At 40.0% G+C, this 20,198-nt stretch overlaps 1 protein-coding gene across 6 annotated transcripts in view; it reads left to right on the top strand.

The window, feature by feature from the left end:
• Positions 1 to 20,198, top strand: part of ERBB4 (erb-b2 receptor tyrosine kinase 4) — a 1,290,018-nt gene that overhangs the window by 1,038,930 nt on the left and 230,890 nt on the right. For all 6 annotated transcript variants that reach the window (XM_024981511.2, XM_010802290.4, XM_059878936.1 and 3 more), the window contains 2 exons: positions 2,550 to 2,672; positions 6,401 to 6,499. In XM_024981511.2, the coding sequence (XP_024837279.1) occupies positions 2,550 to 2,672; positions 6,401 to 6,499 (222 nt within the window). The remainder of the gene's footprint in view (positions 1 to 2,549; positions 2,673 to 6,400; positions 6,500 to 20,198) is intronic.

Genomic DNA, 20,198 nt, shown 5'->3' with positions numbered 1-20,198 from the left:
AGGACTAAACTTATCAGGTAGAATTATGACGTTTTCAAAATATGAAAGTACTGCATAGTATAGGTCTATATATGCTATGTGATAAGTCGCTTCAGTTGTGTCAGACTCTTTGCGACCCTATGGATTGTAGCCTGCCAGGCTTCTCTGTCCATGGGACTCTCTAGGCAGGAACACTGGAATGGGTTGCCATGCCCTCCTCCAGGAGCTCTTCCCAACCCAAGGAATCAAACCCACATCTCTTATGTCTTCTGTAATGGCAGACAGGTTCTTTACCACTAGGGCAACCTGGGAGGCCCATGTCTATATATAGAGTTCACACACACACACACACACACATATATATGTTAAGTGTATCTAACCCAAAGTGCAAAAAAAATCCAGTTCCCAAATTTACATATGATTTCTGTATGACTTTTACATGTGATTTAAGAAATAATTTATAAAAGTTTCTTATTACACACAAAGTATATATATCAAAATCTACCAAACAAATTCTGCACAGCAGGATTCAAATGAAGAGGATCCTCTGCAGGAGATTTTGTGTTCAGCTTTAATAAAGACTTGTGTGGTTCTTTCTGAGATTTATGTGACTTGCATGCAGTTATATGCATTATTACAATTTAAATTTGAAAATGAAATAGCAGTGCATTGTCAAACTATTAAAAAAAGCCTAATTTTATTGATATTTTTTATCATTTTTCCCAAATCCTTGCTAACTATTCCTAACTGTTACTTATATTCATGATCCTGTTCAGCTAATTAAGTAGACTGTGATGTTCACAGGAACATTATAATAATAACCAAGTTGGAGGACCACACTGCAGTTAGCCTTGTAAACAGACATTTTGAAATAGTGTGGTGGTTTTCAAGACAATGTGAGTAGGAGTAGCCCTTAAGTATTTCCTCATGCTGAGAAAGAACAAGCTATTTGTAAAGTTTAGTTCCTTTATTAACTTTAAAAAAAAGAAGCAGCTCTTATTTGTCTCACTTGCTTTTTCCCTCAAGCATAGATACATTTCTAAAATTTTAACATTCAGTATAGACTATTTGGTATCTGGAGTCTCTCTTTTGTCTACATTTTTGTTACTGTTGTTGTTCTTCACATAAGAAATTGGCACACATTTACATACATTTCTCCTGCTTACCCGTTCTCTCTGGGAATGGCATCTAAACCATGACATCTAAAATCATCAGCCTAATCTTACCCCTTTGGGCCATAACCAGCCCCCTTCCGGATCTGGCATCGCCCACCGTAATCTCAGCCTTCAGACCTGTCCCTCTCTGTGCATTAGTCTCTTCCGTGCCGTCTTCCTTCTTGAGGCTGTGTCTAACCTGTCCCTAGTGACAGTGTCCTCCCCCATGTCCATCCATGTTTATTATCTCAAGACTAGTTTTAAAGTCTACCTCCTTTGAGGAAGCCAAAAAAGCAAACCTCATTCTCCCTTTGTTATTTTATTCCTCTTCCATAGCATTCATTTATGATCTAGAATCAATTCATAGAGTTTTACAATTTTTTACCTGGAAGGTATTCTAGGGACTTGTTGCTTAAAATGTGTTCAAGGAGCAACATCATAAAGAGGCATCTTCTAGAGTTCTATAAAAATGAAGATTTCAGCCCCAAATCCATACCTACTGAACCAAAATCTGCATTTTAACAAAACCCTCCAGTAATTTACACGTACATGAAAAATTTTAAAACACTGTGTTTGTTTATTGACATTGTGCTAGCTTGTTTTTTCTTTTTTTATGTATCTGCCCTGACTTCCTTGGTAAAGACAGTATATGCTTAAAAAAAAAAAAAAGGTAGCTTTTTTTTAATTAAAAATTTTTTTATTTTTGTATTAAATTTCCTGAAATGAAAAAAACAAAACAAAACTTTGATAGAGTACAGTTGAATAAGTAAAATCTCTAAACTTTAGCTGAAGTTGTCCAGAAGAAGGAACATGAAGTAGAATTAAAAGCCCCTTATTAGTCTCTGCTGCTGCTGCTGCTACTAAGTCGCTTCAGTTGTGTCCGACTCTGTGCGACCCCATAGACGGCAGCCCACCAGGATCCCCTGTCCCTGGGATTCTCCGGGCAAGAACACTGGAGTGGGTTGCCATTTCCTTCTCCAATGCAGGAAAGTGAAAAGTGAAAGGGAAGTCACTCAGTCGTGTCTGACTCTTCGCGACCCCATGGACTGCAGCCCACCAGGCTCCTCCGTCCATAGGATTTTCCAGGCAAGAATACTGGAGTGGGGTGCCATTGCTTTCTCCATATTAGTCTCTAGATCTCTATAAAAAATGGGGAAAAAAACATCCCTTAGACTAGTAGACCTCAAGGTACATACTTGTTACTTGTGTTCACCCAGGTGAAGATCATCAAAAAAGAAAGAGTAGGGTTAGAGGAATGCTGAGTGATACATTTTATATACATATGGTTTGTTGATATAAAATAGGTTTGTGTGTGTTTTTTATGTGTGAGAAAGCAAACCAGACAGAGAGAGGAACACTGATTATTGGATTGAAAGTTGTATAACCTGTATTTTTTGTTTTTCTTTTACTTTGTAGCTGGTAGAACCCTTAACTCCCAGTGGCACAGCACCCAATCAAGCTCAACTTCGTATTTTGAAAGAAACTGAGCTCAAAAGAGTGAAAGTACTTGGCTCAGGTGCTTTTGGAACTGTTTATAAAGTAAGTAAAAAATAACGCATACCATCAGTTAGTTTCAGTTTGGTTTCATACTTGTTTTAAATAATAGCCAGAGTTATTGTTCTAGCCAATCTAATTTCCTTTTTAATATTCTGTGAGAAGAATCTTTATAGTATTGAGAAGTTGCTACACAAATGAATTCATTAATTTTTATTGACCAAGCTGGGTTTGAGACAGTCATGAAAAAGCAGGAAATACTGATGCAAAGCCCTCTCAGTCTCTTCTGAGCTCCTTTTGATATCATCTGCCTTTGGCAAATTTGTCCTTATTTCGGAATACCCAGATCCAACCCATTTACCTTTGCCCCTACACAGGGAGATATCCTAGACAGACTTAGGCAATGTGCTCTTCTTTCTTTGCTCTTCTCTTCTATTCTTTGCTCTTCTCTTCTATTCTTTGATCCTGTCAACTACAAATTGGCACTTGCCATGGACACTTGATATTTACCTCTACAAACATTAAATCATGTGCTGCTGATTTTCAGCATCCCCTGAAAGGAGTTTAGGGTGGAGAACAGAAATGAGGCATTCTGTGCTCAGGGAAAAATTGGCAGAACAGGTCTTCAGGTAGGTATTTTCAGGAGCCGATTTTATGAACCCAATTCTTACATCTCCTCATACGTAGAAAAGTACTAAAATGCTTCAGAGTGATGACTTACTCATGACTAGCAAAAGGCTTCATGAGACTAGCAGATATCTTCTGGAAACGTGCTCAATTGCATGTACTCTCTCTCCACCAAAATCACATAAATACTGACCTTCCCCCTCTTTGGAGCAGTTTGTTAGAGCTATTTGAGGTGCTGTATCCTGGGCTTCAGTCCTCATTTTGCCCCAAATAAAATTTAGTTGCACTTCTCACATGCATTTTTTTAAATCAACAATCCAAAGACCTATCCATCAGGACCCTACTAGCCCATCTCTTCAGAACACACAGAAATACACTGATGTGTTAGTAAAACTAGTTTCTAAAGCACTTTTTTGCCTACCTTATAACATTTATAATTTAACAGATAATTTCCAGTTTTAATGTCTTCACCATTACATGCAAACTAAAAAAGTGACTTTGTAAAGTTCAGGTTAGATAGAAGGAGACGGTAACATCATGGGTTTTAAATAAGAGAGATATTTCTGGAAAGGGAGAGTTCAAATGAAGGCATTTGTATGTTTACTTATTTAACTTAATTACAAAACCAATTCAAAGGCCAAGCTCAAGGTTAATTGTGGTGAAATTTATTTTTAATTGTAAATAACAAGAATAAGAGACTCTGTTGGGATAATACTAAATCCATTTTGTAATGTCCATTACTTCAATTACCAAAATTTGCTTTGACAAATTTCTTAAAGCGATATGCAAGCTTACATTTTAAAGAATATATCAGCTAAAATAGGTCAGATCTTGAGAATTTTGTATCTTAAAATGTTGTTTTTTTATATTAAAAGCAGAATTATTTACTGGAAGTTATTAATGATTGGAATATAAACCTTAATTTTCTCTCCTGAGTTTACCAAAAATAATCTCATCTCTTTAAAATAAAATTTTAATTCTATGGTCAAATGCAAATGTTTCTAAATCTCCTGTTCTGTGTATTTTGTTCAGTTAAATTTAAAATTATTAGCTGACTTGGTACTTTCTGGTCTTCAAAATCTTTGTATGTCCAGAGACACAAACTATCTTATCTGTTTCTCTTAATTATATCACGTTAGAAAAATATGGACTTCCATTTTAAAAGTAACTCAATCTTGAAATGTACCTGGCATATAATCACCCTTATGTTTTTAAAGATGATATGGTCTAGAAATTGAATTTTATTGTAAATCATGAATACTGTATAACTCAAGACCAAATGTTGTCTAGTAACCTCGGCAGGGAAAAATATTAATTATTTTGACATTTAATAATAAAGCCTTATTAATAATGTTTTATTAGCAACACTTATTTGCCCATTGTCCAAGAGTGGTGTACACTTATTGAAATTACTTCTATTAAAAGCTTTTTGAAAGTTCCATAAGTATGTTTAAATTTTATTCTTATAGTGTGTATGGTTGACCTTAAGTTTTAATTAAAATTATTAGTTCTTACGAGGACATGCTATCTTAAACTATAAAGAATTATTCTTGACCACAGAAATGCAAATTTGCCTAGCCAGTTACCAGTTAATTTTTCCATCTGCTTGGAGTAATGCTGTGCTTAAACATAAACTATTTGAACCAATATCATAGGTATCAACATAGTTGAATTTTGATCCCATGGGGCCTAGGAAATAATGACTATATGGCTATACTTATTTTGAAAGCAGTGAAAATTAATTTATAGTGAATTTATTTTCTTATTTTGAAAGTATACTTTAGATATATTTTCATATTGATTATGTATCTTTATAAGGTAACCACTTCTCAGGTTACTTTATTGAGTAATGGTAAGCCTGTTCTCCACTTTAGTACCATCAACAAGAAATCAAGCCTTGGGCTTTTCCCCTCTATTTCTACATTAATAATTTTTTTTTAATTGTACCATAGAAAGCTTGGCCTATTATTTTGCATTTGACAGATGGATTTCCCTATTCACTATTAAATTCACTTCTAAAGGTTTAAGTCTTTTTTTTCTTTATTATTTTGACTTTTTAATAATTCCTATGTTTCTATCCTCTCTTATGTTATTACCACTTTGGGTAACATATATACATTTTAGCATAGAAGTACTACGTGAAAAAGTTTCAAAAATCTTTATAATTACAAGCAAATGATATTAAGAAAATCAAGAAATGGAGCTGTTCGCTTCCTTTCATTTTAATATTAAAACTGTCCTTAGAAGATGTTTTTAATGTCAAGGCTAATAAATTAAAATTTGAGATATTTTTTTACATGTAGACTCATATCTGCTTCTGTGTGCTTTTGGAAGGATACACTTAAAAAATGTTCTTGTATATTTCATGCATTCCTATGTTATCAGGATCATTGTCCTCAGTTAAATGGTGGAATTATTTACCCAGAAATGCTGTTATTTAAGATAACATTATACTTTAATCAAACTCTACCTATTTTATACTTTCCCACAATACATAGATGTTGTTCATATTGTATTTCTATAGGAAAAGAAAACTCGCAATGACTAATGTAAATATTTTATATTACTTTAGAAATAATAAAAATCCTTGGTACATACATAGTATTAAAGAATATAGACAAATTAATATGTGTTCAATACTCCTTAGTACTTGCCTTTTAAAACTAATTCTTAAAAAGTCACCTTAGAACATTAGTTCTTAAATCAATCTGAATTTTGATGCATGAGAATGTGCTTTTTTATCTTATTGTATTTTTAGTTGCAGAATAATTAGATAATATTAAAGCTGAGAAGAATCACTAACATTACATAGCCCAGTCTTCTAAATTGCAAATAAGACAATTGAAGTTCAAAAATCAGAACAGCCTTCTCAAAGTCATAAGAAATTGATGATATCATCCAAGTCAAATATTGTTTTATATATATTTCAATGATTTTTCCTTTCTTTTTTTTTTTAACTGTTTAAAGCTTTTTTTGTGTATACAAATGAATTTTATAATAGTGTAAACACCTTGAAAGCAGAATACATATATGATTCATTTTCTGGTAATGAAAGCACATAACTGGTTAAATCAAATTTTGTGTCTGATCTAAATGTTGTATCTGTGTTAATATAGATTTAATGTGAAATTTTTTTCTCCACAAAGGGTATTTGGGTCCCTGAAGGAGAAACAGTGAAGATTCCTGTGGCTATTAAGATTCTTAATGAAACAACTGGTCCCAAAGCCAATGTGGAATTTATGGATGTAAGTACAGACACCAGGCGATCACATTTTTATCCATTATTGACTACTTTTAAAATTAAAAAAAAAAAGACTCCAACTTCAAACTGTCTTCTCTTGTAATGGCATAATGTTATAACTAAAGACTTGAACAAGGATCAAAAAACTTTTGCTTAAAAGACCAGAGAATAAATATTACAGCTTATTCCTGCAATGTGATCTTTGTGGCAACTACTCAGCTCTCTCCTTTTGGTAAATTATCAGCCATAAACAATTAAAAAAAATAGTGCAGGAATGAGTATGACTGTGTTCCAGTAAAACTTTATTTACACGAGCAAGCTGAAGGCCAGGTTTGGCCTGCAGACCAAATCCTGCTCTCAAGGGCCGTGTGTTTAAGCACTGTGCCAAACTGCATTTGAGAGTAGTGATGATGATTTGAAAAATTAACCAGACTGTTTTGTTTTATTGTTGTTATCATCTGTTTAGTTGAAAACATCAATCAAGATTAGTTTCGATAGTTGCCATTAAATTTAAATTAGGAACCTAGTAACTCAGATAATTGCTCATTGAAACTTAGTTTTTTCAATTCAACTCTGAAGACAAGACCTCATAGGTAAAATGCTCCAACTATAGAATAGCTCACTGGTAGCTCAGCTGGTAAAGAATCTGTCTGCAATATGGGAGATCCTGGTTCCATTCCTGGGTCAGAAAGATCTGCTGGAGAAGAGATAGTCTACCCACTCTAGTACTCTTGGGCTTCCCTGGTGGCTCAGACAGTAAAGAATCCGCCTGTAATGAAAGAGGCTTAGGTTCGATTCCTCAGTTGGGAAGATCCCCTGGAGAAGGAAACAGCTACCCACTCCAGTATTCTTTCCATGAGAATCCCCATGGACAGAGGAGCCTGGCAGGCCCAGTCTGACTTTCACTTTTTTCATAGAATAGTAAGAGAGTTCTGAAAAGTTAAGTGTACTTTATAAGGTCAATCAGAACTTTGATTTCCCCTAGCAAAAATTCTAGATTGAACTGTTCAGCAAATTTCAGAAGATACGACAGATGAGACTTGATATGTAGCATGCTGTTATTTTTTTACATTCAACACAAGGTATCTTGCCAGGGGTACTATCAAAGACCCATATGCATCCTTTCTCTAACTTTAGCATAATGTCTTCAGTAATAAGAATGATTTTGATTTTCAAATGACCTTTATATGAAAGTATATGCACTCTGATTTTTAAAAAGATGAATTGCTGTGCATTTCTACCCTTCTCTCTTGTAAGCTCTTTTGTTAAGTTTTATAGGAGCTCATTTCGTGGTGCTGGATAATTTGGGTATAATGCTATGACCATCTTATATAGATCTACTTTTAATAACTTATTGGTTTTCGTATAATAGGGCTGATAATTTTAGTGAAACCAACCAGTTGCTCTGATTGATTGATGCTGATGCCAAAAGCTCTATTTATTATTGTTGATTGCCAAAAGCTCAAAGTGTTATTGTACCTTAGTCCTTAAGTTGTGTCCGACTCTTTTATGACTCCATGGACTATAGCCCACCAGGCTTCTCTATCCATGGTGTTTCCCAGGTAAGATTACTGGAATGAGTTGCTATTGCTTTCTCCAGGAGATAGTCCAGACTCAGGGATTGAACCTGAGTCTCATGTATTGGCAGGTGGGTTCTTTTCCACTAGGACCACCTGAGAAAGCCCCTGCTTGCCTGTACCAGTGCAAAATCGAATCTCCAAGACAGAGCTTGGGTGAAGTAGAAAAGAATAGCTTATTGCTTTGCAAGGCAGAGGGGAACAAAGCAGGTTTTCACTCTTGAAATTGGTTGTCCCAACCCTGGATGGTTTAGTGAGGAGTTTTATAGCAGTGGTTTAAGGGTGGAGTTGCTGATAAAATTAGGGTGTATGCTGGGCCTGCATTCCTTTAATAGGGCCTCAGTTGCTCTCTTGAAAGCTTTGAGTTCCTTTTATCTGGAATGAAGAATGCTACTCTTCCATTTGTTGGAGGTTTTAGTTCTTTTTTGAACTATGGTGTTGGAGAAAACTGTTGAGAGTCCCTTGAACTGCAAAGAGATGCAACCAGTCCATTCTAAAGGAAATCAGTCCTGAATATTCATTGGAAGGACTGATGCTGAAGCTGAAGCTCCAGTACTTTGGTCACCTGATGCGAAAAACTGACTCATTGGAAAAGTCCCTGATGTTGGGAAAGATTGAATGCAGGAGGAGAAGGGGATGACAGAGGATGAGATAGTTGGATGGCATCACCGACTCGATGGACGTGAGTTTGAACAAGCTCTAGGAGTTGGTGATGGACAGGGAAGCATTGTGTGCTGCAGTCCATGGGGTTGCAAAGAATCAGAAGGACTGAGTGACTGAACTTAGTTCTGTAAAGAGCTCAAAGATATTGTTATGTATATCTCTTGAGAGGAAACAGGGCCCTGCCCCAAGGCTACACTATTTTTTCTGGGCTGTTCCTCCCTTGTCTCTGCATCCCCTCCCTTCTCTGATTAGCAACTGTTTGAACCTCTCTTTTAGAACTCAGGCAAGGTTGTGGGGGCTGAGCAGAAAGGCTCCCAGGCCCAGGAGCCCCACAGGGTCCTGCTTAGTTTCAGCGCTGTGTCTTACCGATTGCTAAATATTTTAAAAATGATCTTTGTTGCATATCTACCAACACCTATCTAACATCTGTTGAATCCAGTAACTAAATATTCTTCCTTCTGCACTCTAAAAATTCTGACACTCTCTGCAGTTGATTCATATATTAATATGTAAAACTGAAGACTTTTTCAGCAATGTCACAGTATAAATTTGTGAAAGGAACTTTCAAAGTAAAAATGACAATGTGTAGACACAGTGTAGGTTAATATGTAAAACTGGTATAGAAAGATCTTACTCAGTCTAGACTGCAGCCAAAGCTGAAATTCACAAGAATGCTAATAATCTCTGCTGGAGAATTGGATAGCCATTTTTGTCATATTTCCATGGAAACAGACTGGCAAAAAGGGGTTAAGAGGCTACAGAATAATCACCTAGGAAAGAAGCTCTGAAAACCTCATCATGATTTTGAATGATTATTTGAAAGCTCCTAACCCCATTCATTTTTTCTTTTCCCTCATCTGAAGTCTATTCCCATGGAAACAGAAGTAGGGATGGCAGCTTGAAGTCATAGATTTCTGCTGAAATTTAGATGAGGCTCTGATTGAGTCATGAAAGGAATAATTTTTCTAGATAGTTGATGGATCTGGTGACCAACAGACTCTAAATAGTCTGATCTTATTAAAAGTGAAAAAAAAAGAAATGAGGGAAAATATTTTGACTGCACTTTTCCTACCTGCTGAATAGTTGCTAGAAGATTAACAGATTGATGGACTGCTATTGGCAGAGTTTCAATAGATAGCAAGCATTTTCTCAACTTCTTTCATATCACTAGGAGAGCTTCACAATGATTAAAACACAGCTGAACTGGCAAAATTAATGGTGAATTAAGCATTTTAAGTAGACTGGTATAACTTTAATTCAAACACATAGCTACTCTTCGTACCTAAGTTTTTAGCTCATCTGTCATGTGTGTAGAACATTGTAAGTGCTTAAATAACATATCAATAAAAAGGTCTTTGTTAGCAAAACTGTTTGTAATTTGGACCTAAGAATTGAGCTGAAATTGCAAATATTCCCACACTTTTTAAGTTAAAAGTCATTTTTGGCATATGTCTTAGTTTAAGTTGTTCCAGAAGCAGAAGCTGACCGTGAGACAAGGATTTGAGTGAAAGTAGTTTATTTTGGAGGTGAGGGACTCATCAGTAAGGAGAAATGGAAATGAGAAAGGGGAATCAGTAAAACCAACTGCCATCATGAGTAACTGGAGTTTCTTTCCATTGGAGAGATTCTGGCAGCTCGTGTAGGACATATGCCTCAGAGTTACTCTCCTTAAAGTTCAAGGGAGGTGATGGAAGGACTCCAGCTGTCAGTCTTTGATTGAGGGATACTGGAAGAGAAACACATTTATTCATTTATTCTCCTGCATGCCCTACCTGCTGAATGTGGCAAAACAAGCTTCAGTAGCAACAGAAAGCCACTGGGCAAAGGAAGGCAGGAGAAAGTCAGTACAGCCCTATGGGAGAACATTCCAAGGATAACTTTCAAACAAGAGTAAATGTGTCCATGCTACATATCTCTTTTGAAAACTGGTTCTGTAGATATGTATTGGTATATGTGTGTGAGTGTGTGCATGTGTGCCTACGCTTTATATCATTTTATAGGAGGAAAATAAAGTTTCTTTTGTAAAGAAACTGCGTACGTTTATGAATATGAAGTGTCGGAGGAGTTTGTAATTTCCTCAGTTCTGTCTCACCACAGCAAAAATTTGAAGTGAAGGATGAATCAGTGTTACATCTCAGTTTTATTAAGGAAAAACAAAGGATAGTACACCCTTGAGGAGTAGGACAGGTGGACCCAAAAGTCAAGAGAAGAGAAGAGAGGCCTCAATTCTTCTAGTCTTCCCCTTTTATACATTTGTCTCCTCATCCCTGAGCCTGCCCTATGTAAATTGGGCTAGCCAAGAGGGCTGTTTGTTTTACCTGAGGTCCTTGGACCTTCCTTTGTTCTATTTTCACAGGCTTTTCCCTTCTTTGTCTTTTAGCCTCTGACATTCTGGACTCCTTTTTCCTATTATAACTACCTAACCTGCTCCCCTTAAGAGATAGGAGGCCCAGTTCTTTGGGAATAGGGGCATCAAGGTTTCTCTGGCTACTTTCTGCTGAACTGGGTTGGTGAGGGGCATGGGGCCTCCCCCTCTTGCTAGTCTCAAGCTTCAGAGTCCTTATAGCGGTGTCCGTCTAAGGGTGAGTGATATTTTCCCTGGTTGGCTATAGTTTTATATACATCCTTGTTGAACTGGTGCTGCATATTGTAGCTTGTTGACCTGGGCAGAGACAAAATGGGTTAGACAGTTGATAATACATGGAGCACTCATAAGCAGCATCAATATGATGCTGATAACATCCTTGTGATAACAAGGATTAGTAGGCACATTAGCCAACTCCAAATTTCCCCTCACCACGAGAAAGATCCCCCAAAGAGACTGCAGCTACCCCATGAACTCCCCAGCTTGTTCTTTGAGATCCTGTAGGGTCTGAATGTTTTTCTTGAGGACATGAGACTTTCTTTAACTTCAGTTCAGTTCAGTTCAGTTGCTCAGTCGTGTTCAACTCTTTGCGACCCCATGAATTGTAGCACGCCAGGCCTCCCTGTCCATCACCAACTCCCAGAGTTCACTCAAACTCATGTTGGAAGTATTTACCCAGAAACAACACATCTCATTCAAGATGGCTCAAGTGCCTCCTTTTTCAGGGATCAGGAGATCTATCTTCTGTCTATTTTGGAGTACAACCCCTGCCAAGCTGTGTTGACTCTTTAGAGCTGAGAAATCTTATCCCCAGAAACTTAATTTTGGGGGTATTCGTTAGAATGGCACTCATTTGTAGTTCTGAATAGGTATCTGAGAGCTCCCAGGGGCTCACAGGTGTATTGAGTGTCCTCTTCTGTTTTCTTCCATGGCTTGACTCAGGAGTAGTGAATACAGAAGTCATGTCCTGGTATCTTGACTGCTGTGGTAGTAAAAAGTATTACAGGGTAGGGGCCCTTCCATGTGGGCTGGAGTTGAGCCTTGGGGACCCATCTTTCCAGACGTTAATTAGGACTTGGGTCCCTGGAGCATATAGTGGTGGCTCTTTAGAATCTTTTGATCCTGGTTGACACCCCACAAGCATACATCCTGTTGGAATTGCCCAATGGCCATGGTATAAGACCAGAGAGTCTGAGCCTCTGGGTCTAGGAAGAGGTTGTTGACATAAACAAAAGGTCTCCCTATAGCATCTCATAAGGACTAAGACCAACCTGTTCCTTAGGGGCAATATGGGTGCAGAGGAGAGCTATTGGTAAAGCCTCCTTCCATCCCAGGGAGGTCTCCCAGGTTATCTTTTTTATTGCTGATTTTAAGAATTGGTTGACTCTTTCTACTTTTCCTGAAGACTTAGGCCTCTAGGCATGATGGAGATAATAAGTAATGCCCAATGCTTTAATGACCCCTTGGGTGACCTTAGAAGTAAATAATGTCCCATTGTCACTTTGTAATGATCTGGGTAGACCAAATCTTGGAATGATTTCATGGAGCAGTTTTTTTTTTACTACCTCCTCAGCCTTCTCACTCCATGTGGGAAAGCTTCAATCCATCCTGTGAATGTATCTATCATGACTAATAGGTATTTATACCCTTGAGAAACTGGCATCTGGGTGAAGTCTATCTGCCAGTTTCTCCTGGGTAGGTCCCATGTCATTGAATGGGCTGGGCCAGCTGGGGTCCTCAAGCTCTTTGCGGGGTGTTTAATTGGCAAGTGGGACAAGAGGAGACCACTTGCCTCATAGTCATTTGGAGGCTTGTTCCTCTGAAGGACTTTTCTAGTAATCTTTGGAGGGCCTTTTCCCCAGATGAGTGATGGCATGTAAGGAATTAACAAACTTCCATTGGAGGTTCCCAATGGGAGAAAAAGGAGTCCCTCCTTTTGGAACTACCCCATATGATCTTGAAAGCCATCACTCTTAGTTTTAAGGGTCTCACCTTCAAGATGTGAAGGAGTTTCTGGCAAACTAGTCTGTGGAACTAAGGTTCCTGTTAGGTATTTATTCTGTAATGCTGCTCTCTTAGCTGCCTGATCAGCTACTTGGTTCCCTCATGCCACTTCGGTGCTCCCTTTTTGGTGTCCTTTATAGTGGGATACTGAAACCTCAGCGGGCAGATGAACTGCCTCCAAGAGCCTAAGGATTTGATCACCATATTTGAATGGTGACCCTCGGGTGGTCAAGTGGCCTCTTTTTTTTCCAAATAGCAGCGTGTGCATGTAGCACCAGAAAGGCATATTTGTAGTCAGTGTAAACGGCCACTCTTTTTCCTTTTCCCAGCTCTAAAGCTCGAGTCAGGGCTATGAGCTCAGCTAATTGGACTGAAGTATCTGGTGGCAAAGGTTTAGCCTCTATGGTCTCAAAATTGTAGACTACTGCATATCCAGCTCTTCTTTTTACATCCAATACAAAGCTTATTCCATCAGTGTACTAGATTTCCTCAGGATTGGTCAGAGGATCTTCTGACAATCTCTCTCAGGATTTTGTCCAGTTGTCCAAGGTTATAGGCAAGAGTGACAGGGGAGAGAGCCCTCAGGGGTAGTCAGGAGAGCAGCTGATTTAAGAATCTCACAAGGGGATATAGTCAGGCCTGGATTTTCATCAGCACTGCTTGATATCTGAGGATTTTTTTTATCAGACACCCATAAATGGCCTCTCCCATTTAGGAGTTGTTTCACTTGGTGGCTGATAAAAATAGTTTGTCCCCAAAAGAGAGTTTTAAAGCATCTTCTATCAGGATTACAACAGTTGCAAGATTTCAAAGGCAGGAAGGCCAGCCTTGGGTGGTTGGGTCAAGTTCTTGGATAAGTAAGCTACAGGCTGGGCTCAGGTCCCAACCTTGGAGTTAACAATCCCAAAGCTATTCCTTCTTTTCATGGACATAAAGTTGGAATGCTTTTTCTGGGTCTGGCATCCTCCAGGCAGGTGCTTGAGTTAAGGCTTGTTTTAGTGTAGTCTCTGCCTTCTTTTGAGGAGTTCCCCACATCAGTGGAATTGAATCATCCCATCCCTTCAAGCTTTCATATAAGGGCTGGGCAATTAGACCATAGTTGGATATCCAGATTCTAATATGCCCAATTAGCCCCAGGAAAGCTCACAAAACTGGAGAATTCCTTGTACTCGATCAGAGGACAACCTCCTGGACCCATATATAATCTGAACTCCCAGATAAGTGACTTTTGTCTCGACCATCTATGCCTTAGCACAGGAGACTTTATATCCCCTCTCTGCCAAAATGTTTAGAACCTGAATTGCATATTGTTGGGCATTTTTCTCATCTGGAGAGCAGATTTGTAGGTCATCTACATATTGTAATATTTTCCTATTAGGTCCCAGGTCCAGATCTAGGAGATCCTGGCTAAGAGCCTGCTTAAACAGGTTGGGGGTATCTCTGAACCCCTGAGGTAATACTGTCCAAATCATCTGTTGGTGTTTTTCTCCTGAAGCCTCCTATTCAAAGGCAAAAATTTGTTGGGATTCTTTAGCCAACGATATGCAAAAGAATCCATCTTTGAGATCCAAGACTGTAAACCACTTGGCACTGTGCAGGATTTCTCCCAAAATTACATAGAGATTGAATATTGTGGGATGGAGAAGGGCTATAGCTTCATTTATGATCTGAAGGTCTTGAACCATTCACCAGGTCCCATGCTTTTTCTTTATAGGGAGGATTGGGGTGTTACACGGTGAATTTGTGGGGACCGTTAGCCCACAGGCATGGAATTTATTTATTAGAGGCTGTAATCTTTCCTGAGCTTCTCTTCTGAGGGGATATCATTTCCAGTTTGGAAACTGAGTGGGATCTCAGAGGACAATGATGACCTGTTCAGCAGGGTGGGCTCATCCAGGAGTCCCCTGGGCCCACACCTGGGGGTTAATTTTGTCCTCCCATAGCTTTTGGTCCCTCCCTATTGGACAGAGTGTAATGGGTTCCTAAGTAGTAACAGAAGCTGTAGAGCTCTAGGGGCTGAAAAAGCTTCCCATCACAAGGGTGGTCCCCAGTTTAGTGAGTATATCTTTTCCCAATAAGGGAGTAGGACACTCAGGGACTACCATAAACTGGTGGGAAAATAATTGTCCATCCCAGCAACTAAGTGCTTGGGTGAATCTTTTAGTAATTGTTTTTCCTTTAGCACCCAAAATGGTACAGGTTTGGAAGGAGAAGACTCCGGAGGAGGAGGTCAGGACAAAGTAGGTAGCCCCTGTGTCAACCAAGAAATTCTCGAATCTACCAAATTGCACCCTTGGCTCCAGTCCTGTGATGGCTATCTGTGGCAGGCAGGCTGGCTGGAGTGGGCCGCTTCAGTCCTGTTGAACCATCCTGAGGGAATGCTTGGCGCTTGACCTCGAAGCTCGTGGGTCCTGAGGGCAGAGTGCCACCCAATGTCCCAATTGATGGCATTTGTAGCAAACCATTTTAGAAGACTTCTCAGGGTTTGGACACTCTTTGGCCCAATGTCCTGCCTGTCTACAGATTAGGCATTTGCCCTGTACCTTTTCCTTCAAATACTCAGGGTTTGCATAAGGCTTCCCTGGAGGGGCTTCCCTGGTGGCTCAGACGGTAAAATGTCTGCCTGCAATGCAGGAGACCCAGGTTCAGTTCCTGGGTTGGGAAGATCCCCTGGAGAAGGAAATGGCAATCCACTCCAGCACTCTTGCCTGGAAAATCCCATGGACGGAGGAGCCTGATAGGCTACAGTCTATGGGATCGCAAAGAGTCAGACACGACTGAGCGACTTCACTTCACTTCCCTGGAGGGCATGGCTTATCTCTTTCCTTCTCTCCCTTTCCTGGGCCTTGTCCTCCCTCCCCTGTTCTCTGTTAAAGAAGGTATTGGTGGCTGTCTGGACCATCTCATTTAAAGAGGCAGCAGGGTCCTGCTTCTGGAGCTGTAACTTTATCCTGATGTCTGATGCACATTGGGACAGGAATTTGTCCTTTAAAATCACCTGTCCCTCAAAAGAGTCTAAGTCCAGATTGGTAAACTTTTGGAGGGCCTCTTTTAGATTTTCCAGAAAGCAACAGGATTCTCATTGGACTCCTGAATTATTGCTGAGATCGGGCATAGTCCCATGACTAATAGGCTTCCTTCTATTTCCATGGGTAGACTTCCTTAGGGGTGAGTCTTTCTGAAGCTTATCCTACTCAGTACTGTTGCAACCTGAGAGCCAGCTGTCCCTGGGTCAGGATGCAGATCCCCAGGCAAGTTGAGGCATGAGAGCCTCCTGGAGATTGACTCCCCGAGCAGGTCAAGGCATGTTGGCCTCTCAAGAATTGGGTCCCTGGGCAGGTTGAGGTATGTCGACCTCCTGGGACCCCTGGACTGGCAGACCCCTGAGCAAGCTGAAGCATGACATCCTTCCAAGGACCAGATCCCTGGGCAGGTAGAGGCAGATCGGCTTTCTGGGACCCCTGGACTGGAGTTGGGTGTCCCCAAGGTCTCCAGCATGACCAGTGCTGGGTAGAATTAAGGGATTGTAATCTTAACTTATTGCTGATTTGTCCACCATGGATGGGAATAGATATCGTGATGTAAAGCTATCCAAGCCTGTGCCCTGAGACTGGGAACCTGGTGAATCAGCCCTAAGCCTTATCTTGTTACTGCTCTGAGGGAATGTAAGTCATTGATTTCCTCTCCTAGTCCTCCATAAGAGCAGTTTAGGGTGTATCCAGTGGTAAACATTTCATTGTCATAGATCTAACTTAGGTAATAGCAGAAGTAATGACAAAGCAGTGGGTTATCTGGTCCTGTAAGGGGCATTAAGAGTATTTTAATAAAAAGTGGGCTGGAGCAATGTTGCCTACAAGGGGGCAGGATCCTGATTGTAGGAGTTAGTAAGTGGCTTAAGAACAAATTAAGAGACCAGATGTTCCATTAAAGTGGAGTGGAGATTTGATCCAGGAGTATGTTTGTAACTTTAGAAGGGTGGCAGGGATTTGGGCCAAATGGCCTGCAGGGCTAACTCCCAAAGTGGCAAACATTATCCCTGGATGCCCAACTGCCCTTGAAGGGATGCCAGGAGATGGACTTCTAGCAGGCATTGTGTGCCTGTCACCTGGCTTACTGGGTTCACTGAGAGATGCTGTTGTTGCACATGTTGTCGGAAACATGGAAGATGAAGGCCTGGATATCTAGAGAGATTGGATATTATGCAGTATTTTCCCTTAGGACAGCTAATTTCTAGTTGTCCCTCCAGAAGACTGTAGAAGCAACATTGTGGGCCTGGACAGGGCTCAGGAAAAGAGCGTGAAACTGGAGGGAAGGGGGCAGGGCTTAAAAGAATGACATAACCCAAGTGCATAACAGAAACCAATTAAAATCAAATGGGTCCAAGATGACAAGTCAAATTCAATTAAACCCATTGATCCTCAATCTGCAAACTAAGCGACACACCAGAGGTGCCAGGACAGTTTCAAGGCACTGTCAAAATGAGGACAAACTGTCAAAATAATTGGGGAATGTCCAACATTCCGCAATTGTTGGAATGATCCTCCCACTCATTAGCATATGAAATCACCCAGTTGGGGTTGGGGTGGGGAACTAGCCACACCACATCCATGGCCACTGCACTGTCCTCTGTGATGGCCCACACCCTGTGGAGTACGCTTCTCTCTGAATCTGAACAAATGCACATCTTACCTATCGCTGTGTCTTTCACTGATTTTTTGGAATGAGACATGCTTTATTAGGTCCTGAAGCCAGGCAGCATGGGTTTTGGCTGGGCTCAAGTCCCAGGAGAGAAGAGCTGAAGGATGGACGGGAGGTAAAAGCAGTGGGAAAAATGTGCTGAGAAATCCCCTTCATAATCTGCCAGAAAATCTACTAACTACCTGACCTGTGCTCACAGTTTTCATTGGTCTGATCCTTGGCATAAAGAAGATTAAGGACAGATGAACCCCCGCCCTCTTGGGCAACAGCTACTGGGTCCCAGCAGATAGTGGAGCTTTTGGGACACACTGAGGCGTAGCCCCTGCCAGAGTCCCTCAGCCGCACCCACTGCCGCTTGCCTGTTCGCAGGCGGGGGGTGGGAGGGGGGGCAGTTTGAAGAAACAAGAGATTGTAAAGGAATTAAGATTTTCTTAGCCATATATCCTTCCAGCTATAGGGTTGGAGACTTCCTACCCTAACTGGAGGTCTTCTGGAATCTGAGACTGAGCCACATGAGCTTTCTGCTGAGTTTGTTTTTTTTTTTTGCTCTCCCGATTTCCAGCATACTGGGCTTCTTGTCACTTCCCCTGTGCTGGGTCTTCTTTGCATTCCATTTCCACCACCACAGCTTTCACCGAGTTGGGCTTCTGCTGTATTTGGCCTCCCAGACTCCTTTTTCCTATTCTACCTACCTAACATTAAGCATTAGACCTTTTTGCTGGGCTTCTCTGGTGGCTCAGTGGTCTAAAGAATCTGCCTGCCAATGTGGACGACACGGCTTAGATTCCTGGGTGGGGAAGATCACTTGGAGAAGGGAATAGAAACCCACTCTAGTATTCTTGCTTGGAAAATTCCATGGACAGAGGACCCTGGTGGCAGGCTACAGTCCATGGGGCTGCAGAGAGTCAGACACAACTTAGTAACTAAACAACCGCAACAAGACTTTTGTGATGTCCTCCTTCTCTGCTACTTTACACTTAGGGTAGAATATTCTAGATTCAATAATTACTGCTACTAGGTTTATCAGATATAGCTGTGCCTTACTTGTTATGATAAATGACACACATGCGGCAACTTAACACTCAAAATTCATTGCAACTACTACTTCTGTTGATATCCAAGGGCAAAGGAAAGGCCTTTTATATTTCCTTAGAATTTTTACCATAGGCAAAAATAAGTAAGAAGCAATTTGTATTCTATTAAATAATACACTAAAAGCAAGAGGAGGATTTGGTCACAAGGTTGTTAGTCAGCTCACCTGAGTATGTCTAATGGATTCGTAATGATGGTAATAACACACTTCTTGTGAATGGCCAGTACATTCTTCATTCCCATAAAAGAAGATCATATTGAACATTAAGAAAATGACTCTAAAGGTCCACCTTCTTAAGAAGAATGCCTCCATTAATACACTCTCCTAGTTCTTGTTTTAAACAGCACCAGTTCACTGGGGATAGCACAGATATTTTTTGTTTTGTTTGTCTCTCTTTTTAAAAAAAATGCATTAAATGATGCATAACGTATACTTTTCAAATGATTCTAATGAGCAGGATCCCTGGAATTGAAGACCATGGTCTGGTCAAGTCAGACAGTCTCTTGAGTTTATCTGAGCTTCCACCACTCTGTTCTTCTTTTTTGTTTGTCTCCCCTGATATTTAAGCCCACTATCATTTGATATTATTTTATTTGTCTAGGACGTGTGTATGTTTTTAAATGTTTTGCTTAATTCATTTATTTTCTTAGAAAAAACTAATCTTTGGATAAAATAAATGCTGTAGCTATCCTAAGTTCCAGTGACTGATCAATAATACTTCAGGTTAGGGTTCACTGGAATCTTCTTGGCTTCAGTTTCAGCTTCCCTGCCAAATCACCCGTATAATTCATGAAAAGGTACTGCAATGAGATATGTTTTAGAAGAGTCAACTTATTGTGTAAATGGTTATTTTCTTGTTAAAAGGAAAATAACTAGTTTTCTTCTCCATATACAATTGGAACATTTATTTATCTTATACATCAGTCATTTTATTATTTTCTCAAGATGTGTCTGTGAGAATTGTGTTTCTGTGTTACTCTCCTTTGTATCATCTTTAGGATACTCAGTATTAGTGGGAGTTGTTTCAGTTCTTGTTTTTGTTCAATCACTAAGTTGTGTCCGACCCTTTGGGACCCCATGGACTGCAGCATGCCAGGCTTCCCTGTCCTTCAACTCTCAGTTCAGTCGCTCAGTCGTGTCGGACTCTTTGTGACCCCATGGACTGCAACACTCCAGGCCTCCCTGTCCATCACCAACTCCTGGAGTTTATTCAAACTCCAAGATCGAGTCTGTGATGCCATCCCACCATCTCATCCTCTGTTGTCCCCTTCTCCTCCCACCTTCATTCTTTCCTAGCATCAAG

The sequence above is a fragment of the Bos taurus genome, chromosome 2 (genome assembly GCF_002263795.3).
Source record: "Bos taurus isolate L1 Dominette 01449 registration number 42190680 breed Hereford chromosome 2, ARS-UCD2.0, whole genome shotgun sequence".
Taxonomy (NCBI): domain Eukaryota; kingdom Metazoa; phylum Chordata; class Mammalia; order Artiodactyla; family Bovidae; genus Bos; species Bos taurus.
The sequence above is the reverse complement of the archived record's forward strand: the minus strand, read 5'-3'. Positions and strand labels throughout refer to the sequence as shown.